The following is a 26982-nucleotide window of genomic DNA, read 5'->3' as shown; positions in this document are numbered from 1 at the left end:
TTTCGATTCTCTGGGCATTCAGCACAGTGTGTTGCCTCATGGTGCATATCTCACAATATTCATTGAACTAAATTATGAAGACACCATTTCCAAAAGTTCAGCTAATAAATTTGTTATATGTAAATATATATGTATGTGTACGTATGTGGGTATGCGTACAAATATGTGCCAGTATAACATTAAAAGAGTAGGGAAATTTTGGGAGGCCGAGGCAGGTGAATCACAAGGTCAGGAGTTCAATACCAGCCTGGCCAATATGGTGAAACCCTGTCTCTACTAAAAATACAAAAAAAATTAGCTGGGCATGGTGGTGCACGTCTGTAATCCCAGCTACTCGGGAGGCTGAGGCGGAAGAATCACTTGAACCTGGAAGGCAGAGGTTGCAGTGAGCCGAGATCGTGCCAATGCACTCCAGCCTGGAAGACAGACTCTGTCTCAGAAAAAAAAAAAGGGTAGGGAATTTTTTTAATTATAAAATCACCATAATTTCACAACCTGAATATAACTATACGGTGTGTAGTACAGTGAATATTCCTTTGTTCTTTCTCTATCATATAAACATGCACATACTTATTCACATTTACCTGCTTATAGTCAGAGTATATATAGACATGTATATATAATTCATATCTTTTCCTCTGCATATACTGTACATGTACACTTCACATGTACACAGCATATAACACTGTTCAATATTGCTCCATGGTCTCCCTCCATCATGCCTAATAATGGCTACATAGTATTCTTCCCAGTGAAAGTGCCACAGTTTACAAAAACTGCTTCCTGCCTTTGGATATTTAGGTTGTTATGAGGAAATATTTTTGAAAAATAGTAATACAAGAAATATTTTTGTGCTTAATGCTACTTCCTTTTTTGCTTGTTGTTTATTGCCTTGCAATGGATTCTCAGGAAAGGAATCTCTGTGTCAAACAGGATACATACTATTATAGCTCTTGATACCCATTGCCAAGTGGGTTTTGAAAAGTGTTACACTAATTTATCTTGCTATCATCTGTGTACAAAAGTACTACTTTCACCAACCCTCTCTAGTGGAGGATATTCCAACTGTTTAAAAATGTTACAAATTGTGAGCCCCTCCTTAGGGGTGGTACTGGAGGCGTGGGGTCTTGGCATTTCTCAGCCCATGCAGGAAGCTCCCTGATGAGTGTCTGAAACCTTTTGTAGATTAACTTTATGTACTCTACTGCATGCTTCTGAAACCAGAGTAGGCACAGCCTCAATTCTATGCAGGGAGGATGCACAAAAGCAGAATATCCATGATACATCTTTCTGGAGCAGCAATTTTACTGTGAGATTTGGAAGAAACAAATTTAATTCATTTCCAAGAGAATGTGTAAGAACTATCAAGTCTTAGGACACATGGCCAGGACCAGAAGGTGCCCAGTGAAGTGCTGGGGTGGGGCCCTGCCCCACAACCCTTGGGCCAAATAAGAAGGAAAAGTAGAACCTGGGACTGAGGAAGCCCCAGCAACTCCAGACTCCATAGCCGTTTACCAAGACTCACAGGAAGAACAAAGGCAAAGGCAAGGCAAGAACTGCAGAGGAAGAACCTACCACAGAAGTTTCCTAGGAGACTTCAAGTTGAAGCATCAGCAAAACTGAAAGGCTAATGCCTGTCCACACATCCAAAAGTAGATCTGTCCTGGATCTGTGTTCAACAAGTCAGCCAGCTGTCAAGAAACCTGAGATGTGATTCTTCTACCTGGCAGAGCCTCCCATCAAGACATAAACTGGGCTCCCTCTTACCTTATGGATAGCTGACGTGTGGAGGTGGATCTATGGATTAGACTCATGCTGCATTCCAGCACTTTGCCTAGGACCCAACAATCATTGCCAAGATGAAAGTCAACAGGCCTGAAGTTTGCTTTCATGATGTTCTCCAGCCTGTAACCAAGACACTAGTCCTGGCCACTTCTTCAAACCTGATGCAAGGTTGTGCTGATATAAATGCAAACCCAGCTCTATGCCTACCAACCATCTATGTGGCTAGGACTGCAAATTGAGTATTCAGGCCCCAGGCAAGAGGTCTTCCCAGGTTTCCAAGTAGAATTTCTAGAATTTCCAAAGATAATGACTTTGCCTCTTTCAGTGCCCATCTTCCAGAGATAATCAGAGGGGGCCTCTGGAAGCCATTTAGACTCTCCAGCCTCCTCCCTAGTGAAAATGGACTTGGATACAAAGAGGCAACCTACTGACCTCAAAGGCACCAGCCCAGATACTGAGTATAGGGGCCCTCTATGACACACCTCATCTGAGCCACATCAAAGCCCAAACTGTTCCTCAACCTCCACCATCCAGACAGCCCAAAATGGCCCTTCAGAATTGTCTTGAGATGGGACAGGAGACAGTAGAGCTGCAGGTTCAGAATGGCTGCCTCATCCCTCCCTCCTGAAAAGTCTATACCTGCTGATCAGAGCCTCACACCTCAGGGGGCTCAGCCCTCCCAGTAAGTGTTCCCTAAGAGGACCTTTGTTGCGGGAAGTCAGGGACCCCAAACGGAAGGACCAGCTGAAGCCATGGCAGAAGAACGTGAATTGTGAAGATTTCATGGACATTTATTAGTTCCCCAAATTAATACTTTTATAATTTCTTATGCCTGTCTTTACTGCAGTCTCTAAACATAAATTGTGAAGATTTCATGGACACTTATCACTTCCCCAATCAATACCCTTGTGATTTCCTATGCCTGTCTTTACTTTTATCTCAATCCTGTCAGCTGAGGAGGATGTATGTCACCTCAGGACCCTGTAATAATTGCATTAACTGCACAAATTGTACAGCATGTGTGTTTGAGCAATATGAAATCTGGGCACCTTGAAAAAAGAACAGGATAACAGCAATTGTTCAGGGAATAAGAGAGATAACCTGAAACTCTGACTGCCAGTGAGCCGGGCAGAACAGAGCCATATTTCTCTTCTTTCAAAAGCAAATGGGAGAAATATCGCTGAATTCTTTTTCTCAGCAAGGAACATCCCTGGGAAAGAGAATACACGCCTGGGGGTATAGGTCTATAAACGGCCTATAGGGGTGAAATAGACCCCAGTCTCCTATAGCACTCCCAGGCTTATTAGGAAGAGGAAAATTCCCGCCTAATACATTTTTGGTCAGACCGGTTGCTCTCAAAACCCTGTCTCCCGATAAGATGTTATCAATGACAATGGTGCCCGAAACTTCATTAGCAATTTTAATTTCACCCCAGTCCTGTGGTCCTGTGATCTCGCCCTGCCTCCACTTGCCTTGTGATATTCTATTACCTTGTAAAGTACTTGATGTCTGTGACCCACACCTATTCGCACACTCCCTCTCCTTTTAAAAATCCCTAATAAAAACTTGCTGGTTTTGTGGCTTGGGGGGCATCACAGAACCTACCGACATGTGATGTCTCCCCCGGATGCCCAGCTTTAAAATTTCTCTCTTTTGTACTCTGTCCCTTTATTTCTCAAGCTGGTGGACGCTTAGGGAAAACAGAAAAGAACCTACGTGACTATCGGGGCAGGTTCCCCGATAGACCTTCTGGTCTTTTCCTCCTCTGAGGGGAGGAATGATACCCTCTGTGCCACAAAATATATAACCTCTACTCTCACATGACTTGATTGATTGATGAACTGATGCCCTGAGGAGGAAAGAGATGCAGAGGAGAGCCTGTGTCGTGTCTTGTGAATTCCTGTTTCCCTAGCTGTGATGCCTGTGCAAATGGAGGAACCCAAATAATACTGGGTGATGGACACACAGACACTGCCTAATAAAATTCAGTAAATTTACCTTGAATTTAAGGGGAACTTATCATATGTCACAAAAAAATTTAAGTTGGTGAATTTTGTAAGAAAACTGAGTTAAAATGTATAAGGGCATTAAAATGTAATTTTAATAGGAAGCTATGAAAATTATCTGCACTTGCTGTGTAAATGACTGAATTTTGGGTAACTATGTAAGATTATTGATGGGCTTGAAAAGATACCCGCTACTTAATTTTATCAGACATTTACTTTCAAATATTTGCTGTTAACCAGTTAACCAGTTAACCAATACCCTCTCATGTTACTAAAATTTTTTATTTTGAGGGAGCACTCCTATGAAAACAATAGTAAGATTGTTGCTAATTTTGGTTATTAAAATAATAAAATTGTTTGGTTAGTTTATGTTATTGTTAACCAAATGCTCCTATAGATAGCATATTGTACAGATGTTTTGATCCGTTCTTTCACCCTAGGTCAAATGTCCTTAATTTTATTCATCAAATTGTATTTACTGTAGATAAAAGAAACACTGTAGTTACCATGTGCTCTGCGGATCTGTACTTTGTTAGAAATACAAATTCTCAGTCAAAACTAACACCTATTTTACAAAAATCTGGATTTTAAATAATACTTTGAGGTAATCTCTATGCACATTAATGATTGTTAAGGGGGGTAATTCAATTCTTAAAAGAGGGGAAGTTTACGTATACTGATTTGTCAAAAAGGTACAATTAAGATTGTACCTTTCAATGTGTATGCATTTTATCTAAAAAATAATCAAAAACCTAATGAAGTGGGGGGTGGGAAATGGTTTGAAATATAGATTAAACAAAAACAGCATATGACTAGTAGATGTTAAAGCTGGGTGACAGGTCTATTATACTTTTTGGTATTTTGTAAATGTTTTTAATGTTCTGTAATAAAACACTTCTATGAAATGACAGAGTTGATCTATACTTAGTTCTTAAGATCTTGGTTTCCTTTGGAAGGAGAAGGAGAATGTGATTATCAGGGGCATGAGCAAGTGTGATTCTATTTCTTGGTTATACAAGTGTATTTATTTTGTAATAATTCATCAAGCTTTCCATAAATGTTTTGTGCATATGTTTCTGTATGCATGTTATACATCAATAAAAAGTTAAATATTAAAAAATTTACAAATTATATATATTAATACATGGTTACTTATATTCATTCTATAAACATTTACTGCAAGTCTCCAATGCCTTGGGCATAGCTTAAAGGCTAAGGACACAAAGGCCCTTGGCCCTCACAGGATTCACAGTATAAAGGGGAATGAGAAAACCCAGAACTACAATACCTTCTCAAATGCCCAAATTTGTGACTATCATCAATTAAGTTGTGGGGGGTGAGGCTCCCTCACTGGTGAGAGACTGCCTCCCTCATACCAATGTCATGGGAAACATGATTCGAATTCTGGTTAAATACTAAACAGCATAACTGTACTTGCAGTTACACATTCAATGAATATTGGTTAAACAGGGAAAAATAATCACCCAAAACTCCTGCTCTGAAAAATATTACTATAAGCAAAGTCAAAAGACAAGTGATAAATTAAGAAAAATATCTGTAATATGTAACAGACACAAAGGACTAATATAGGAAAAGTGCCTAGAAAGAGTATTAAGAAAAAGATCAATAAAAAATGAACAAGAGATATGGACAGTTCACAGAAAAAGAAATACAAATGGCTCTTCAACATATGAAAAATGGGGACTGGCACACTATGGCTCACAAGCCAAGTCTGCCCAGCCATACGATTTTGTAAATAAAATTTTATGGAACACAATTTTGCCCATTCATTTGTGCATTGTCTATGTCTGCTCTCATGCTACAGTGCAAAGTTGAGTTGTTACAGCAGAGACTGGCTCACAAACCTGAAAATATTTACTGTCTCACCCTTTAAAGAAAAAGCTTCCTGACCTCTGATCTAGAGAAGCAGAAATTAAATAGCACTTAGATATCGTTCTTCATCTATCAGATTGTCAAAGTTCAAAAGTTTGAAAACACTGCTGCAGAGGCTTCTCATATATATTTTAGGAGTAAATTGGTAAAATTATTTAAAAGATAATTTATTAATATTTTTCTCAGTTGATAATTTACACATACTTTGTTCCCACAGTTCTTCTTTGGGGCACTTACTCTACAACAGCACTTGAACATACATGTCATAGTTATTTATTGCAGCTCTGTTTGTTGCTCAGTTTGGAAAGATTTAAACCATTTTCACTGGACATAAGTAAAGAACTGGTTAAACTATGGATGTCTATCTATATAATGGAATAATACATAGTTGTCTAAAAGAATGAGAAAGGTCTCCACATGCTGATCTAAAATATCTCCATAATATATTACTCAGTGAAAAACGTGAAGGGCAAAACAGTATGCATGGTGTGCTACCTGTGCATGAAATGGAGGAGGAGAAAACTATACCCTTGTATTTTCTTAATATCTGCATAAAGAACTCTGGAAGGATGCATAAGAGCCTGATGATGGGTCAAGTTTGGGAACTGGATGGAGGAAGCAGCTCTTGGGTAAGACTCCTTGCTACATGTCTTTTTATAATTATTTGGTTATTGAGCCATATTCATTCACTGATTAACTGAGCATCTGATGGGTGCCAGGCACTATTCTACATGCGCAGGATATAGCAGTCAACAAAAGAAACAAAAATCTCTCTTCTCCTAGGAGTTCCAGCAGGGGAGATGATACTAAACAAATAAATAAAATATATAGTATGGTGGATGATGGTAAGGTGATAAGGAGGAAAGAATGGGAAAAATAGGAAGAAGGATATGAAGTGCTGAATGTGTGTTTTGGGGAGAAGTGGATAGTGATGAGCAAAATTTATGGAGAAGGAGATTTATTTGTTTATTTTAAAATTTTATGGGTACATAGAAGCTATACATATTTATGGGGTACCCAAAGGTGACTTTTGAGAAAAAAAAACTTAAAGGAAATAGAAGAGTGAGCCAGGCAAATATACTAAATATTCAAATCATTAAATTAAAATGAGTAATCATTCCGTTTACTCTTTCTAACAACCTTGTTAGGAGTTATTAATGAGGTCAGTATTATTAATGAGATTATCTTCATTATAAACTATCATATTCTGGTCCCAGTGAGTTCCTTACAAACAATTAAAAAAGAAATCTTAAGTCCTCCAATCCAAGTGCTAATATAGAGGGAAATAAAACATATGTGGGAGAGTGTGGGTGGGTGCCTAAGCCCATTGATTTGAGGTGGGGTAGATTGAGGAGAGATGACCCTAAGAGAGTTCTGCAGACTGGGAGGGAGTCAGCCAGTCGAGGACTAAAAGGGAGAATTCTTGGAAAAGGAAAAGAGTGTGCAAAAGCAATGAGGTAAGAAAAAACCTGGCAAGTGGTTTAGAATAACTGGAGCAGAAGTCTTGGTCAGAGAGGGTAGTGACTAAATAAAAGCATGGAGTAGTAAAGGTCAGACATTAAAAGCTCTGGTAAGCCACAGAAGGACCTTCAGAGTGGGATGCCTCAAACCATCATCAAGTCCTTTCTTCCTTGCCTGCCTCTGCTCTAGGGCATGCTTTCTCAACCTCAGAACTATTGATGTCTTGGCCCCAATAATTCTTTGTTGCAGGAGATTGTCCTGTGCATTGTAGGATGTTTCTCCACCCATTAGATGCCAGTAGCAGCCTGCACTTCTAAGCTGTGACACCCCAAAATACCTCCAGACATTGCCAGAAGTCCCCTTGCAGAGCAAAATCACACCTGATATGAACCACTGATCTAAAGATTGAAAAAGCTAAAATTCTCATTTTTCCAGCCTCCCTTGCAGCTAGAAATGACCATGTGACACAGTCCTGGCCAATGAAATCTGAGAGGAGATCTACTGGAACCTCCTTCCATTTTCTGCCTTTTTTGATCTTGAATCAGCCTGAACAACAGCAGCCATTTGGCAGCCATGAGATGACAAACATAGAAAAAGGGCTTTGAGAATCACAGAGATATTGGCCCCTACATTTTTTATTGTATATATTTAAGGTGTACAACCTGATGTTTTTCTACACATATGCTTTGTTAAATGATTACTCCAGTCAAGTGCATAAACATGTTCATCACCTTCTTTTTATTTTTTGTGTGGTAAAAGCACCTAAAATCTACTGTCTTAGCAAATTTTCAGTATACAATAAAATATTTTTAACTGTCATCCTCATGCTATACATTAGAACTCTAGACTTATTCATCCCACAAAACTGCAAGTTTGTATCTTTGGACATACTTCTCATATCTTCCTCCTTGCCCGATAACTACTATTCTACTGTCTGTTTCTATGTATTCAACTTTTTTTTTAGGTTTTATGTGTAAGTGAGATCATACAGTATTTTTATTTCTGTCTCTGACTGGGTATATACCCATAGGAAGTGAAATCAGTATCTTTAGAGATATCTGCACTCCATACTCATTGTAGCCCTATTCATCATAGTCAAGACATGCAGACAACCAAAGTGTCCATCAATGGATGAATAGATTTTAAAAACTGTGGTATATTTACAAAATGAAATATTATTCGGCCTTAACAAAGAGGAGATACTGCCACTTGTGACAACATGGATAAAGCTGGAATATATTACACTGAGTAAAATAAGCCAGACAGAGAAAGAAAAAGACAGGCCTCTACATGTTTGTGCTAATGAGCCAATGTTAGCAACCACCTACCTCCAGACTTCTTATTATGTGGGTAAGATAATGTCTATGTGTTTAGGCCACCAAGTTGAGGTTTTCATTTTTTGCAGTTGAAAACAATCCTGACTCTTAAACCACACAAAATTGTTTGGATTTTATCCCAGAGATAATGAGAATCCACTAAGGGATGCTAAAAAATAATAAGAATTGCATCATCACATCCGAATTTTGGAAACATCATTTTGCTACAAAATATAGACTGTGAAAGAAGATCATGGAGGCAAGACCACAGCAAATACCATTATGATAAGGCAGGCAAAAACATGATGGGGCTTGGAGCCAGTCAATCAATGATGGTGGGACTAAAATGGACGCCATACATTTTAAGAGGCAAAATGAATCGACCCAAACCAGTTGGATATGGGCAGTGAAGAAGATGCATCAAAGGTTAAAAATCCTATTTCTGGATTAGGTGATGCCCTAGATGGGTATATAAAAGAAAGAGCATATTTAAAGAGAAGGACAATATTCTATTCTAGGCTGGAGTGAATTTGAAATGCTTATAGCACAACCAAATAGTTATTTTCAGGACACTTAGATAAGAAGCTCAGGAAGTTAGGAAAGACAGAGGTGTGATAATTGTCTAATACATGTATGGTATAATTCAAAATATAATATTTTAATAAAATAACATTTCTTATGAAGTAATATCAATGAATTGTTATTAAAAATACAGTTAAGCAAAATTAAAAATACATATACCTTCACCTACAAAAATGTGGTTACCTATACATATGAATATACATATATAAATGGGATTATAATGTATATGGTGTGTGGCAACAGGCTTTATTTACCTAGTAGCATGTCATAAACATCTATTTCAACTAATACAAATTTTCCCTAATATTTTACTACATGTATTATAAATAATTCTGAGATCAATCATCCTCACAGTAAAATTTCTGCCTATATCCCTAATTCTTTCCTTAGGAGACATTTCCAGAAGTGGGATTTCTGGCTGGCGTATGTGTTTTTAAGGGCTTTGATGGATATTGTCAAATTATTTTTTAGAGAGGTTGTAGCAATTCACAATTCCATCAGCACGATGTGTAAGTACTCATCTCCCCAGACTTTCTCCAAGACCAAAATTACATACTTAATCAGTCAAGTCTTTGAGAAATGTATAAAATAAAAATGTTAATCGCATTGCAGTTTCCATTTTGCATTTTTCTGCCAGAATTTGAGCTGTTTATGTTTTATTGATAATTTGTATTTCTTCTTTGCAAACTGTTGATTCTTGTTTTTTGTCCACTTTCCTTTTGGGACACTTTTATTGATTTATAAGAGCTCTTTATTTGTTATAAACTTTAACTCTTCTTCATTAATGTTTCATTTTCCCCTAGTTTGACACTTGTCATTTACTTGTAGGGCCCATTGTGGTAAGCAGATATTTACAATTATTGGAATGGTCAAGGTTTGAAATGTTTGTTGTGAAGAATGGGCACAAGATGTGTCCAGAAGTAAACAGGGAGATTAAGGTATGATGTGAAAAGCTCAGCTGAGATTGGAGACTATGAACTTCTAGTGGCTTCAAATGGCAAATTATACTGGTGTTTGATAACTTGTACAGAGTGAGAAAGGGTCACTTTTCTTAAGTCATCTAATATGAACCCTGGCTAGATTAGAACTGGAAAGTAAAACCAGTCCTTGCCCAAAGAGAAATCCAATCAGAACCTCAGTCCCCTTCTTTTTACATAAAATCCAGAGACCACCAGGCAAAACAAAAACAAAATATCAAATATTTTAAAACTCAACCAGCAGAGGAGCAGTTTGGTCATTCAAACCATTGAGCATTTTCATGTAATTTTAAATGGCTCCTTTTATATAAACCGTATCTGTTTCCAATAAATGATCTTGAGAAGAAAGTCAGCCGTCTTCCTAAAGAGTACAACTTTGAAGTAAAAAAAGGGCGAATATAGACTCTCCCAACTCACATGCCTTCTTCTGTCTCCATCTCTCCCACAAGGTTACCAAGCACCTTAGACACCCCCCTAACAAAGAACACACACACACACAAGAAAGTGAGCAGGATTTACTCAGAGTTGGGGTTTCACCTACTGGTTTACTCAGAAGCTACACAAAAGAATAAGGCAGTTATGTGTATTAGCAAATGTGTTGCTGAAATAAGGGACCACGTGGATAGGAGAGGAGGCAACAGATGCACTGAGAGAAAATACGAGGGGCCAGGGGCCCTGCGGGGTTGAAGATCTGATAGAGCAGAATGAGGACATGAGACAGCTACAAGATTAGGACATTTTCCACAATTTTCTTCCATCATACTTTTCATCATTGCTTCCAATCCATTTATTTGATTTTCTTCACTAAAAACAATGGTTATTTGTATCTTGAATATTTAAATACATATTTGAAATTTTCTTTATTAATTTCACTTATAATCAGGGAGTGTTCCCCATTTCAGAATAGATTTTCAGTCACTGAGTCTACACACTGCATCCAAATTTTATTTTAGCCACACTGCTTTTCCATTTCCTTGTGTTTTCTTTTTATCTCAGCCCGTACTTACTTAAAGAAGCATTGTCTTCCTGCATCCCAAGTAGTATTTAATTCATGAGTATGGGGCAGGAAGGAGGAAGTTTGGAGGGGAGAGAAAAACAGGGCCATGTACTTTTCAGCCTTGACAAGATCACAAGACACATGGTAAACACAGGACTATTCAATGAGTTACCACTTTCAGTGGTCACAATTCAGGGTCATGTTGACTGAAATGGAAAATTGCCAGGTACCTCCTGTGCTGATCAGAGATCCAAAGTGCAGTGCTGTTTGCTCTCATGCGAGACATATTTTTGCGACAGCTGATTCACAGGTATCCTTTGGGTCTTTGTAAACTACAGACCCTCTCTGCCAGCCCCACTTCATTTGGGGGATAGCTTCACTACAGAGCTAAGGAAATTATGCTTCAATTGCTTGTGAAAACGATGTCTGAATTTCAAACCTCTCTTCCAGCTCTTGTGTCCTTTCTCTCCAATGTTGCCTTGAAGCAAGAGCAAAGATGAGATTCCCCTAATGGGTGAGTGCCTGGAGAAGGAGGCCCTGGACTTCCTTAAGGGGAAAGAGGAGCTGACTGGTGACCTAGGCCTTCACTGATCTAAGAAGGCAGAGCCCTGGACCTGAGGCACAAGCAGACTACATGCTGCAGCTTGCCCAGAACAAGACCCTGAGCAGTCCTTTTTTTTCTGAAATCAGGTTGCGCGTCATCCAAGATCCTCTTACAAAGAGAAGCCATGAACTTCCTTGGCTCATGGAACCCTCCACTTGGCTCAGAATTGCCACTGTAAATCATAATGTCAGGTTTGCATTTCAACTCTTGGACCACCATGTGTCAACCCTGCCTAGAGAATTAGAAAGTAAAACCAGTCCTCGCCCAAAGGAAATCCAATTGAAACCCTAGTCCCTTCCTTTTTATACAATATATCCAGAGACATCAGGCAAAACAAAACAAAACAAAAACGAAAGCAAAGTATCAAGAAATTAAAAACTCATTCAAGCAACAGAGGAACAGTTTAGTCATTCAAACCAGTGAGCATTTTCATGTATTTTTAAATGACTCCTTTTATATGAACAACATCTGTTTTCAAGAAATGATCTTGAGGAGAAAATCAGCCATCTTACTAAAGAGTGAACTTTGAACCAACGAAGGGACAAATATCAGACTCTTCCATACTCCGCATGCCTTCTGTCTTCATCTCATCTACAGCTTCGTCAAATACCTCAGAAAGGCCCCAAACACAGAACATATAAACATATACTCTCTCTCCCATACACACAGTCTCACACACAGGCAGCCTGTGTGAGGTTAACTGCATAGAATAACCAGGCTGAGGTACTCCATCAGCCCCTCCTTGGTCAGAGTTAACGCATAGTGACAGAAGCCAACAGTCGCCCCGGGCCACTTCAATCACTCACTTGAGCAGCTAAACATTTTCTGCAAGACAAAGCTCTCAGAACCCTTCATTTTTCAAATTAGAGAATGACAAGCTTAACTCCCAACCTGGAGACCTTTCATCTCAAAGCTCAGCAAAGCAGAGCAGTAGCTATGATTACGTAGCGTGTCTTTACTGAGAATAAGGCCAGAGATGGCCACCCAGGAGACAACCTTGGACCCAGCCCCAGACCTCAGTCCTGGCCCAGTGGAAACCAGGCACCTACCTGAGACAAAGGAATAGGCCGCTAGGATGTTGCTGAGCAAAGCCATCTCCACGTGCTCTGGGCTGTGGCTGAGGGGCAGCCTCATGGGACATCCAGAGGAGACCTCCTGGAGGTGCTTGGCTGAATCAACGTGGCCACTCTCCTTCTTCTCTTCTGTTTGGGAACATAAAGTGAGTGATAAGAAACATTCTGCTGTCCTGAGGCCATGTTCCAGGTAGCCTGGACTCCTAAAGACATATTTTTGCAACAGCTGATTTGCAGGTGTCCTTTGGGGCTTTGGAAACTACAGACCCTCTCTGGCCAGCCCCACTTTTTTGGAGGGATAGCTTCACTATAGAGCTAAGGAAATTATCCTTCAATTGCTTGTGAAAACTATGCTTGCAAAAACTAGCCAGGCTCCTAAAGAAAGACCAGCGAGCTCTCCCAGCCAGGGGGGCCACAAAGATTTGGGGTCTTGTGCTCTTTGTTCAAGTGAGCTTCCTGGCTTTCAAGGAAGTAGAAACTCCTTACATCCCTGATTTTCCTGACCTTTCTCCTTTCTCTTCCCTGTATCTTCCTAATTCCCACTAAATAATTCCCCCTTACCTCTTCTGGAACTCTTTATTTGATTCTCCCTGGTTCACCTTTGAGGCACAGCCCATCGGGTTCAAATCATCGTCACATTCATCACTGCATTTTAACTACAAGCCACAGCCCTCTCCTCTCCTGCTGTGCTTTCCCGGGAGCCTGCACTGATGACACTTGTGTACCTTGATCAGTTTGCCTCATCCCTCAGGTCACTAAATGTGTGCCTTTGGCAGTGGTTCAGAGCTGGCTATCCCAGAACTGCCAAAGAAGTTCTCATTCTAAAATATCTACAGGAATTTGAGAGCTCGAGCTGCTCCCTGCCTCTAGCTCCATGACTCCACCTGTGACTGTGATGGGCCAGTAGAACACACACATGGCCCAGACTGCCCATCCATAGAACCATCCCTCCAGGGATCAGAACAGGGACTTGGGATCTCAGTGCTCCAGCCTCTGGCTGGAGGAGCACATCCTTTCCCCAGCTGCTGCAGCTCAAGCCTGGCATTAGCATTACCCAGTTACTCAGCAAAGGCTTTACAGAGAGCTCCTGAGCACGAAGTGGGAGAGAGGTGGCAAAGACCCAATTCGATGCTGCTAAGAACTGCTCATGAACAGCTCATTTGATGCTGCTATGAACTGAAGGCAGGCAATTGAGTCACAGAGTGTAGAGGGGTGTCAAGGCTTGGAGAATGAACTTGTGATCTCAGTGGGTCACAGATATGAGTAACATGGGCCACAATTAGAAGGCCTGGAGAGCGGCAGTTCCGTGAGGTAAATAGAATGGGCTACAACAGAACACTCTCTGGCTGGTAGATTTCAGCAGGCTTCAGGAAAGACCAAAACAAGAAAACACCAACCAACTCACAGGCACAAAGAAACAACCATAAAGTCCTTGGAGCGGCCAGAGGCTCTGAGAGTGACAGGAGAAGGAGTGGGAGCTCCAGGGACTTTGAAAAGGGACTGGCTGCTGTTAAGGGACCCTTGAACTGCTGAGTCAGAACACAGCGCCTCTTTCAACAGTCATTTGTGTTCCTAAAAGGTGGCAACTGGATGATACAGGTGAATGGTTAGAGCCATCAAACTGAGTTCAGAGGCTGTTCTACAGATCTGAGGACTTCAAGACCCAGGAAAAGAGTGAAGCTACTGGAATATGTCTGAGTGTGTAGTGAGCCATGTCTATTTCAAAACCATTCCCTCCTTCCTGTCTCCACTAATGTTACCAGATTGCAAGTCTTATCATTTTATTTCTGGGAGTTTTGCAACAATCTCCTACCTGGTCTTTCTGCTGATACCTCCTTCCTTCTCAATATAGCACCCATTCTTATTAACAGGGTCATTTTTCTATAGTACAAATATGATCACATCACTCCACAACCCAACTCTAATGAATTTCCATTGACCTCTTAACACAATACACATCCACTTTCACAGTATCTGACCTCTGCCTTACCTCCTAATGTATCTCCTATCCAAGCTGACAGTCACACACATATACACACAGATAATAAGAATGCTTAGAGCTTCAACAATACTAGATTACTTTTAGTTCCCCCAAGTAAAGCAAGCTCTTTCACCTCTTCATGCTTTTGGTCACACTCTTCCTTTTGCCTAAATGCCCCCCCACTTCTCTTCATCTGTCTGGCAAATGTTTCCTATAAGAAAGAATTCAGAAGTTTTATGGCAGTCCCAAAATCTCAATGATGTTTTTTGCAGAAATAAAAAAATCCATACTGAAATTCATATGGAATCTCAGGGGACCCCAAACAGTCAAAACAATCCTGAAAATTAACAAAGTTAGACATCTCACTCTTCCTGATTTCAAAACTTATTATAAATCTATAGTAATCAAAACAGTGTAGGCCTAGCATATAAAAACAGACATGTAGCTTAATGTAATAGAATAGAACATCCAAAAATAAACCCTTACATATATATATGTTCAAATTATTTTTGCAAGGGTGCCAAGACCATTCAATGGGAAAAGACTGCCTTTTCAGCAAACAGTGTTGGAAAAACTGGATGTCCACGTGCAAAAGGATGAAGTTGGACCCTTACCTTATATTATATAAAAAATTAACTCAAAATGTGTCAAAGACCTAAATGTAACAGCTAAAAATTTTAGAAGACTGTTAGAAGAAAACAGGCGTAAAGATTCATGACATTGGATTTGACAATGATTTCTTGGATATGACACCAAAAGCACACGCAACAAAAGTAAAAAAAAAAAAAAAGGACTCTATGAAAATTAAAAACTTCTGTGCATCACAGGGTACAACAGAGTAAAAAGGCAACCCACAAAATGGGAGAAAATATTTGCAAATAATATATCTGATAAAGGGTTAATATCCAGACTGCTACCTATCCTAATTCCTAATATCAGAACTCCTACAACTCAACAACTAAAAACAAAGAGCTCAATTTAAAAATGGGCAACAGACTTGAAGCAATATTTCTCCAAAGATACACAAGTAGTCAACAGGCACATGAAAAGATGCTCCACATAACCAAGCATTAATGAAATAAAAATCAAAACCACAATGAAATATCATCTCATACCCGTTAGGATGACTACTATCAAAAATCAGAAAATAAGTATTGGAACCCTTGTGCACTGTTGATGGGAAGGTAAAATTGTGCAGCCACTGTGGAAAATAGGATGACTATTCCTTAAAAAATGTTTAAATAGAATTATCGTATGACCCAGCAATTCCACCTCTGGGTATATACTCAAAGGATTTTAAAGCAGAGACTTGAACAGAATTTGTACACCAGTGTTCAGAGCTGCATTATTCACAATAGCCAAAAGGTGGAAGTAACCCAAATGTCCATCCACAGATGGATGAATAAATAAAATGTTGTCTACACATACAATGCAATATTACGCACAGCCTTAAAAAGGAAGGCATAAGCATGGATTAAACTTGAGGACATTAGGCTAAGTGAAATAAGCCAGTCAAAAAGGACAGGTTTTATATGATTCCACATGTATGAAGCACCAACAGTGGTCATATTCATAGAGACAGAAAGTAGAGTAGCAGTTGTCAGGAGCAGGAGCAGGGAAAAGATAATTACTGAACAGGGTACAGGGTACAAAGTTTCTGTTTTGCAAGATGAAAAGAGTTCTGGGGAAGGATGATGGTGATGGTTGCACAATAATGTAAATATACTTAATGCCACTGAACTATACACTTAAAAGTAATTTAAGATGATGAATTTTGTTATATGTATTTTACCACAATTTAAAAATTGTGTTGGTGAGGTAAAACAGTGAATTTTGAAGGTTACTTTATTTAAAGAATCTTGCAATCAAATTTTGGTTTTAAGTTAATAAGAATGATTAACTTTTAATAAGAATGATTAAAAGAGTTACCTTTTAGCGGTATTAAATTTGAAGTCAATAAAATTCTAATTCATATCACATTATGATATGGCTTAATTTTAAGTAAGAGATGTTATTGCACTTATTTTTAAAAATTGGATTGTAAATAAGTGTACTCTATCATATTTATAGATTAACAGGAAAAAGATGGTATGAATAGATGAAAAAATGTATTTGTGTAAAATTTAATTAAAAATTTATGATTTAAGCAAAGGAAAGACCTAACGCAGTGAAGCCCCCTATGAATCTTCCAAATGCCTTTCTTTGGCTATCAAAGTGTCCAAATATTCTTCTAATATTGTGTCTATGATATTGCAATTGGAACTGAGTGTCCCCTGGTATGTCACCCCCATACATAGTGTTCAGGGGGTAATAATCTCATTATCCCTTTAGCTACCTGGGGAGAGGTGTGGTGTCAGGAGCAGAGAAGTTTCTGGTAAGAACAGTTCATCTCTGATGATGTTGGCATCAGCCAGTAGAGGTTCTAAAACTTGCTTGGCCCCAGTTGGCTTCTCAGACTCTGAAAGAAACAAGCAGCAGCACAAAAACCATCACATACCCAGGAGATCACATCATACCTTAGACCTTGTATGTGTGTGAACCCAGCAGAGAAGCTTTGGTGTCTAGTGTCTGGATCCTTGGAAGGATGAATAGCATCCCCAGAGAGGAGAAAGCCCTTTGACAGAGCGTAATCTGGAATTTGAACTAGACAGCCAGATAAACCAGTCTCCCAAGGTCATACCAGAAAGGATGCAAGAGGTAAAAGATCAAAGAAACATGCTTCCTCTCTGCTCCTGTCAGCCAAAATCCACAAAACAGCTAGTGTGGGATGTCCCAATCTGGCCCCTCATCAGTGAAGTTTGCAGGCCAGCCTCTCTGGAACAGGAAGGGAGGGAATTCTGTTTCCTTCTAGCAATGCCCAGATGGGCCATGAAATGAAGTCTCACACAGCTCTGTAGGAACTAGAATCCTGGAAATGCTGATATGTAGATTCCAACACCCTGTGCCTTCCTTGCTGAAGTGTCAAGGCCTCTGCTCAGCCCAGGTGGGAAATCTCCTCTCTGTGTCTAGCTTCATTTAGAGGCTTGCAGGAAGAATGAAATCAGTCACCGAGCTCTGAGCATTGAGCTGTCCCCACTTCACGTGTGCACACTCATTCATTCGTCATCATCACACCCTTCCAACTACTGTGGCTTCCGACTTCTGCTTATTGATTACTTTATAGAGACACATCTCAGCTGCTTCTTCCCCAAAATGGATTGGTGGCACCATCCTATGTTAATTTTATAGGTCAAGAAAATAAGGGCAAGAAAGAAAAGGAAACTGGAAGCATGGGATGGGTAACTATCTACAGACTCATGTACCAAAGTGCAGAAGTAGGTCTTTGAGGCCCATTGACCTTCCACTCTACACTGGTGAAAACTATCAGGCACTGACCCTAGGACAGTCACATGGAGTCTGAAGAGCAAAAGCTCAAATGGAAAAACAGTCCTTATATCACCGGCTGGGGAGAGGATACACATGGCCCCAGAGAAATAATTGAGCCGAGAGAAACCCCGATTTTCTTTGTAGTGCTGATAAGCACCTGGGGATGATACATCTAACATGCCAGCCTGCCAGCCACTTGGCTTCCACTGCCCCATCAACCTTCCCCTCCCAACCATCACAGTGAATCATTTCCAGAGATGTATCCTGGACCATGTCATCACCTGGAAAGGTTTTACCTCTGAATACTGGGTTGTGAACTCCTTAAGGGCAGGGACCATGCCTTAATTCTTATCTTTGTTCTCAGAGTTTCCCACAATAAGTGCATAGAGCTAATGCTCAGGGACTGTTGGCTGGATGAATGACTCACACTGAGAAATCTCACTCTCCAATCAGAACCTCTATCTTACCTCTCTGATACGGTTTGGCTGTGTCCCCACTGAAATCTCATCTTGTAATATAGTTCCTATAATCCCCAACTGTTGTAGGAGGGACCCAGCTAGGGGGTAATTGAATCATGGGGAAGTTACCCCCATGCTTCTGTTCTCCTAATAGTGAGTGAGTTCTCATGAGATCTGATGGTTTTATAAGGGGCATTTCCCCCTTTTGCTCAGTACTTCTTGATGCTGCCATGTGAAGAAGGGCGTGTTTGCTTCCCCTTCCACCATGATCCTAAGGCCTCCCCAGCCATACAGAACTGTGAGTCAATTAAACCTCTTTCCTTTATAAATTACCCAGTCACGGGTATATCTTTATTAGCAGCGTGAGAATACTGCTATGTACTCTCCATACCTGAATCAAAGTAAACGTGCTCCCCAAGCTCTCTGAGGCTTCTATCTTCTCATCCCCTCCCTGCTCACTCAGTTTATCACTGTCATCCTAGATTCATCTTTTCTCTACACAGCCTGGCTACTACAACTACACTACATGCTGCTCTCACCAGGACCCTTCTGCTGCCCTCTCCTCAACCTCAGGCCTAACTCCCAAAGCACTCCAACCCTCACCTGCCTGCTCTCCTCCCTATAGGCTAGTGCTTCTGAAAAAATATAATCATTCATATTTGCAGCATTGCAAATGCTGAGTTTACAACATCAATTGAGGCCCCCAGTGCTGCTAGGAAAGCCTACATGTATGTCCCTGACATCTTACTTTCTCACTTTCTCATTCTTCAATCTTCTCATTCAATCTTCTCAGCTTTCCAGAGATAGAGGGCACCCTACATGAACTCTAACTTTCCTCCCTTCCATCTCATTCTGACCTTCCTTCCTTCTGTCTCTAAGGAATTTTCACCTGTGCTTTCAAATTATTTCCTCCTTCTTCCTACAGGACATGGTTCCATTAATGAATGATTCTTCTTTGACTTTCCCTTTTCTGGCTGATCTCCATCTCTCTATATAAATAGGTAGGCAGATAGATGGATTGATAGATAGGTAGGTAGATAAATAGATAATATGTACATAGAGTGATTACATATATATGCATAATTCTTTTTCTCAAAATTTTAGTCTTTCACTTTCTCCTCACCTTCTTGCCCCATATATAAATGCATATATATAAACACACATACATATATACATTCTATACTTATATACATACATATATAAATATACAATGTATATATGTATGTATGCATGCATGTATATATGTATGTGTACATGAATATCTATTGTTCTTTCTCAAATATTTGCTTATTCTTTCCAAATCACTATCTCAATCTCTCTTTTGATCTACTGCCCTTATCTCCTTTTATCTACTATAAACTTACCTAATTTCCCCCACCTTTAAGCAATCTTCCCTTTGCTCAACCTCCGCTGTAGTTTCTTATCACCCATTCTACTTCCCTTCACAGCCATACATCTTCATAGGAACTTATATTTCCTCTTTCCATTTCTTCCATCAGTCCCTCCTTGGCCTAAAATATTTGGCTTCATATCCAGCCTGTCTACCAAAGCATTGTTGGTAAGGTGGCCATAGTGAAACAATCAGCTTTGTGCTTCTAACGATTGCTCCAGCATGGAGACTATGAGCTCCTGGCTGTTGAGGGGGCTCTTGTGTCCCATCCTTCTGCATTTGTGGTAGATAACACAGTTCCTGGCACATAAGTGCTTTAAAACAAATTCTGTCTCAATGATGGGAGTCAAGGTGTGTGAGGCTAAGATTGTCAGACATGGGCCTTAAAACAGAATGAACGATGTCCTCAATGACACTGATATAACTCCTGAGACCTCAAGAAAAATCTTTGTCTTGATTTGAACATAAAAGGACCAGGGTTAAGAAATGATATGGTCCTAGACAAGACTCACGTGGTGGTGGCCACAGACCACAGGAATACCAATGCTGTTACAGCAGGGCTCTAACACAGAGCCTGAAGCCTTCACTTAGCACTATGCAGAGGTCAGTACCAAGGGTGGTTCACAAAAAGTTTCTAACTTTAACACACTGTGATGCTGTTTAGCCTGGAGGCTGCCTACCTTCCTATCCCAAGGCAGAGCTTGCTTGTCTTAAATCAATAAATATTTATTAAGCCCCACCAGAACCGTTTATTTAGCAAGCAATCTGCAGCTACTAAGGAACTGAGAATTCTCTGAAGGAAGATCCACATCTTACCTCTGTGCCCAATGATTGACTCATAGTGCTTCCTTTGAATGAATAAATCCAGAAATGAGCAAATATGGTCAGCGATCTACCTACCTGCACTGCAAACAGAATCAAGTGTAAATGCGATGTAAATTAAGTGGACAGTTGGGAAAAGAATAATTAATTTCAATAATAAGGTAGCAATGCAGAGGACCCATAAAGACTTCATAGAGAGGTAACATTCAAATTGAATGTTGAGCAACTGCATATTAATTTAACTACTGAGTATTAATTTAATAATGAATTATACTAATAGTCCACATTTATTGAGACCTTTCTCTTCAACCGGATAATTTGCTAAGTGCTACTTAATTTAAGTTTCATAACAGTCCCATGAGGTAGATGCTATTATCCTTGTTTTTCAGATGGGAAAACTGAGCTATGGAGAGGTAAAGTTGCCTAAGATCACCTAGCTAGAAAATGATAAAGTTGGAATTTAAACTTAGTCAGTCCAACTCCAGTGCTCTTAACTTTGAAACTATACTTTGCTAGAGTAAAGCAAAGCACTGGAGACAGAAGGAGGAGCAGGAGCTAAAGTACACGACACATCTTTAGCACAGCAGCAAAGGGATAGGCAGAGAAATTGAACAGAAGTCAAAGCTGCAAAGGCAAAGTTGGAATTGCATTTTGGTGGATCTGCAGTGCCTTACAGAGGTTGAGCTTTATTTTATGGATAGTAAATAATATTAACAGGAGAGTGACATGGTCAGTTCTGCCTTGTAGGAAGAAAACACTGGCAGAAGTGTGCAGGATGTGTTGGAGAAGCCAGAGATGGTCTGAAAGACTTGTTGGGGGTTCAACTCAGTAGTCCAGGTAAAGGATAATGCACACTAAGAACCAAGGAGATGAGGTAGCTGAAGAAGCCAGCAATCCAGAAACCCAACACAACTGGTGCAGACAAACAGACTCCCAACAAATGCCTGCTCTCTCTAGCCAGAGGACCAGGAAAGGAGTGTTCTAGCAAGACAGAAAACTCTTAGACAATAGCCACTCTACTTCAGCCAAACATCATTTTAAAAAACAAAAAACCCATGGCCTCATCCACACCCACACCCACACCAGCAAAGCCTGGGTAGATAGCCTAGACTTTCACCCTTAAGAGACCATAGCAAGAAACTCCAACACCCTTGCCAGAGTGATGTCAGAGAAGGCCCAAGGGGAGAGATGAGACTTTCACCTGAGATTGCTAGTAATGAGCTACCTTCCCTGGCAATATCAGTAAGGACTACATGGGAAGCCTGGACATCCGCCCCCTCCTAGAAATAACTAGATACTCCTCCCCCTGCCCCTCTCCACTGGGGTATCAGAGGCAGCCTAGTCAGGACTCTCATCACTACCAGTGGTTACAAGCCCCACATCAGTGGAGACCACATGGGATCCAGAACTCCCATCCCCATCCAGCAGTAAGGAGGAGTCAATCAATTGATGTGAACCCTAAGATGATAGGGATAATAGAGTTATCTGGCAAAGATTTTTAAACACCATGATTTTAAAAATACTTCAACAAGCAATTATGCACATGCTTAAAACAAATAAAGAAATTAAAAGCCTCAGCAAAGAAATAAAAAGTCTCTGCAAATAAAGAGAAGATATAAGGAGAAAACAGAATTTTATGATTAAAAAAATACAATAATGAGGAGCGTTTGGAGACTCACATTGTGAACTTTTGCTCCAAGAACCACCACAGGAACATACCAGGGCAACTGAAAGAATTCACGAACCCTTTGAAAGCAGTGGCTTGCCACTGCAAACTCCAAGAAACAGCCAAAAACACAGTCAGTGCCTGAAGTGAGGGGAGGAAAGTCTGCCTCTGAACATACACCCTCACTGGGGAACCTGGAAATCTAGATCATGGAAAAAGGATTTAACTTTACCTAGAGCTGAAATGAATTTAGAGAGCTGAGCAAAATATAAAAGTAGAAGAAGCAGTGGGAAGTGCCCTGTAGGCACTCCTGATCCCCAGGGAAGCCCAGCGAAGCCATTTCTCACTTTATCTCACAGGGTTCCTAGGGGATGGCAGCCAGTGGAATTGGGGAAGGGCCACGGGGAGAAAGAGACTTGCAGCTGAACTTTGTAATAATTTTGATCAAGTATGAATTTTCCTCAGATTCCTAGGCAGAATCTGAGGGGTGGGGGCGAATAGGAGGTGCAGATGAGCACAGAAGCTGTGGCAGTCAGGGAGGGGTGAGGCCTGAAAGCCTTGCTTGCTTTCTCAGCAGGGAGGCTTGTAGCCTGGGGCAAGATCTCAGCCCTGTGCACCAGAGGCCTGTAAATAAATTCAGCTCTGTTGGCTGTTGGCAGGAGTGAGACTGGCCTTGCTGGCTGTGTGGGAGCTGGGTGAGGTCTGTCACTGCCGGCTTTCCCCGACTTCCCTGGCAATCTGTATGAAACATCAGAAGCAGCCATAATCCCCTTTGGAACATAACTCCATTGGCCTGAGAACCACTGCCCCGTCCCCCCAAGTGGTCTCTGCAGGCACCACCCAAGAAGAATCTGAGCTCAGACACACCTAGCCCTACTCCCACCTGATGGTCTTTTTCTACCCACCTTGGTAGCTGAAGACAAAAGACATAAACTTGCAGGAGCTCTATAGCACCCCCCATTGCCTGAGAAACCCGAAGTTATCCAGGTGACCTTAGGGCAAGCTTGCATCCCCCAATATAACCACAGCTGATGCTCTCTTGAAAGCTCCTGGCTGGAGGGCAACCAACTCAAGCCATTACAGTAACTCATGACAGAACAACCCTGCTCCAAGAAAGGAGAAAACAACAGCTAATTTCACTATCTGTAACATCCTGGCTAACCAGAGGTCCTGAATCTGTCTGTGTGACAACTTCACTATAAGCATAACCAGCATTTAAGAAAACCAATGCACTAAACAAAACTACAACCAAGGACTCTCACAGAATCCACTTCACTCTACTGCTGCCTCTACCAGAACAGGTGCTGGTATCCATGGCTGAGAGACCTGAAGATAGATCGCATCAAAGGACTATTTGCAGACACTCCCCAGTACCAGCCTGGAGCACGGTAGTTCAGCAAACCCTAACCCTAACACTAACCTTAAATATATATGTGCCCAACACTGGAGATCCCAAATTTATAAGACAATTACCACCTGACCTAAGAAATGAGATAGACAGCAACACAATAATAGTGGGGAACTTTAATACCCCACTGACAGCACTAGACAGGTCATCAAGACAGAATGTCAACAAAGAAACAATGTGCTTAAACTATACCCTAGAACAAAGGAACTTAACAGATATTTACAGAATATTCTGCCCAACAACAACAGAATATACATTCTATTCATCAGCACACAGAACATTATTCAAGATAGACCATATGATAGACCACAAAACAAGTCTCAATTAATTTAAGAAAATCAAAATTATATTGACTACTCTCTCAGACCACAGTGGAATAAAACTGTAAATCAACTCCAAAAGGAACCCTCAAAACCATGCAAATATATGGAAATTAAGTAATCAGCTCCTGAATGATCTTTGGGTCAACGATGAAATAAAGATGGAAATTTAAAAATTGTCTGAACTGAATAATAATGAAACAATCTATCACAACCCCTGGGATACAGCAAAAGTGGTGCTAAGAGGAAATTTCACAGCATTAAATGCCTAAATCAAAAAATCTGAAAGAGCTCAAATAGACAATCTAAGGTCACACCTTAAGGAACTCGAGAAACAAGAACAAACCAAACCCAAAACATAGGAGATGAAAAGAAGTAACAAGGATCACAACAGAACTAAATGAAATGGAAATAAACAAAAAACAATACAAAAGATAAATGAAACAAAAAGCTGATTATTTGAAAAGATAAACAAAATTGTTAGACCATTCATGAGATTAACCAAGAAAAGAAGAGAGAGACGATCCAAATAAATTCAGTTGGAAAAGAAACAGGAGATATTACAACCGATACAATAGAAATACAAAGGATCATTCAAGGCTACTATGAACACCTTTATGCGCACAGACTAGAAAATCTAGAGGGGATGAATAAATTCCTGGAAATACACAGCCCTCTCTGGATTAAACCAGGAAGAAACAGTAACTCTGAATAGATCAATAACAAGTAGCAAGATTGAAACAATAACAAAAAAGCTGCCAATAAAAAAAAAAAATCCAGGACCAGATGGATTGGCAGCTGAATTCTATCAGGCATTCGAAGAAGAATTGGTACCAATATTGCTAAAACTATTCCAAAAGATAGAGAAAGAGAGAATCCTTTTGAAATCATTCTATGAAGCCAGTATCAGCCTAATACCAAAACCAGGAAAAGGCGTAACAAAATAGAAAACTACAGACCAATATGCCTGATGAACATAGATGCAAAAACCCTCAACAAAATACTAGCTAACTGAATCCAACAGTATATCAAAAAAAATAGTCCACCATGTTCAAGTGGGTTTTATACCAGGGATACAGGGATGGTTTAACATACACAAGTCAATAAATGTGATACACCACATAAACAGAATTAAAAACAGAAATTATATGATCATCTCAATAGATGCAGAAAAAAAATTTGACAAAATCTAGCATCTCTTTACGATTAAAACCCTCAGCAAAATCAGCATGGTAGGGACATACCTTAAGGTAATAAAAGCCATCTATGACAAACTCACAGCCAACATTATACTGAATGTGGAAAAGTTGAAAGCATTCCCCCTGAGAACTGAAACAAGACAAAAATGCCCACTTTCACCACTTCAATTAAACATAGTACTGGAAGTCCTAGCCAGAGCAATCAGAAACAGAAAGAAATAAAGGTCATTCAAATTGGTAAAGAGGAAGTCAAATGGTCACTGTTTGATGATGATGTTATCATATACCTGGAAAACCCTCAAGACTCATCAAAAAGCTCCTAGAACTGATAAATGAATTCAGTAAGGTTTCAGGATACAAAATCAATGTATACAAATCAATAGCACTGCTATACACCAACAGTGACTAAGCCGAGAATCAAATCAAGAACTCAGTCACCTTTACAATAGCTGCAAAAACAAAAATAAAGTATTTAGGAATATACATAACCAAGGAGTACTCACCTTACTCCTGCAAGAATAGCCATAATTTAAAAATCAAAAACTAATAGATGTTGGCATGGATGTGGTGAAAAGAGAACATTTTTACACTGCTGGTGGGAATGTAAACCAGTACGACCACTATACGACAGTACAGAGATTCCTTAAAGAACGAAAAGCAGATCTGCCATTTGATCCAGCAACCTCACTACTGAGCATCTACCCAGAGGAAAATGTCATTAAATGGAAAAGACACTTGCACATGAATGTTTGTAGCAGCACAATTCGTAACTGCAAAAATATGGGACCAGCTCAAATGCCCATCAATCAATGAGTGGATAAAGAATATGTAGTTATATATATATATATATATATATATATATATATAATATTCTATATATGATGGAATACTACTCAGCCATAGAAAGGAAAGAAATAATGGCATTCTTAGCAACCTGGATGGAGTTGGAGACCATTATTCTAAGTGAAGTAACTCAGGAATAGAAAACCATACATTGCATGTTCTCACCTTTAAGTGGGAGCTAAGCTATGAGGACGCAAAGGCATAAGAATAATACAGTGCAGTTTGGGGACTTCGGGGAAGGCTGGGAGGAGGGTAAGGGGTAAAAGACTATACATTGGGTACAGTATACACTGCTTGGGTGATACTTGCACCAAAATCTCAGAAATCACCATTAAAGAACTTATCCACGTAATGGCTGAGCGCGGTGGCTCACGCCTGTAATCCCAGCACTTTGGGAGGCCAAGGCGGACAGATCACGAGGTCACAAGATCACGACCATCCTGGCTAACACGGTGAAACCCCGTCTCTACTAAAAATACAAAAAAATTAGCTGGGCGTGGTGGCGGGTGCCTGTAGTCCCACCTACTCGGGAGGCTGAGGCAGGAGAATGGCGTGAACCCAGGAGGCAGAGCTTGCAGTGAGCCGAGATCAGGCCATTGCACTCCAGCCTGGGTGACAGAGTGAGACTCTGTCTCAAAAAAAAAAAAAAAAAAAAAAAAAAAAGCTTATCCATGTAATTAAATAGCAACTGTTCCCCAAAAACTATTGAAATAAAAAAAATTTTAAAATAAAGAAAGGACAGGACACGTGGCATATGAAAAGAACTAAAGGAATAAAGGAATTGAATAAGGAAATACTTGTAACACAGCCAGTGTTTATGTGAGTGAAACTTGGT

At 40.1% G+C, this 26982-nt stretch overlaps 1 protein-coding gene across 6 annotated transcripts in view; it reads right to left on the bottom strand.

Moving 5' to 3' along the window:
* EVA1A (eva-1 homolog A, regulator of programmed cell death) overlaps window positions 1-26982 on the bottom strand; it is a 154648-nt gene that overhangs the window by 13073 nt on the left and 114593 nt on the right. For 3 of the 6 annotated variants that reach the window (XM_009442723.4, XM_063789002.1, XM_009442725.5), the window contains 2 exons: window positions 17011-17133; window positions 12671-12823 (listed from right to left, as the gene is read on the bottom strand). In XM_009442723.4, coding sequence (XP_009440998.2) covers window positions 12671-12755 — 85 coding nt within the window. In that variant the 5' untranslated portion in view covers window positions 12756-12823; window positions 17011-17133. Of the gene's footprint in view, window positions 1-12670; window positions 12824-13255; window positions 13369-17010; window positions 17134-26982 lie in introns of those variants that run through there. The other 3 variants (XM_054677976.1, XM_016948857.4, XM_001162909.7) reach the window with 2 other exon arrangements.

Source organism: Pan troglodytes, chromosome 12 (assembly GCF_028858775.2).
Source record: "Pan troglodytes isolate AG18354 chromosome 12, NHGRI_mPanTro3-v2.0_pri, whole genome shotgun sequence".
Lineage (NCBI taxonomy): Eukaryota > Metazoa > Chordata > Mammalia > Primates > Hominidae > Pan > Pan troglodytes.
The sequence above is the reverse complement of the archived record's forward strand: the minus strand, read 5'-3'. Positions and strand labels throughout refer to the sequence as shown.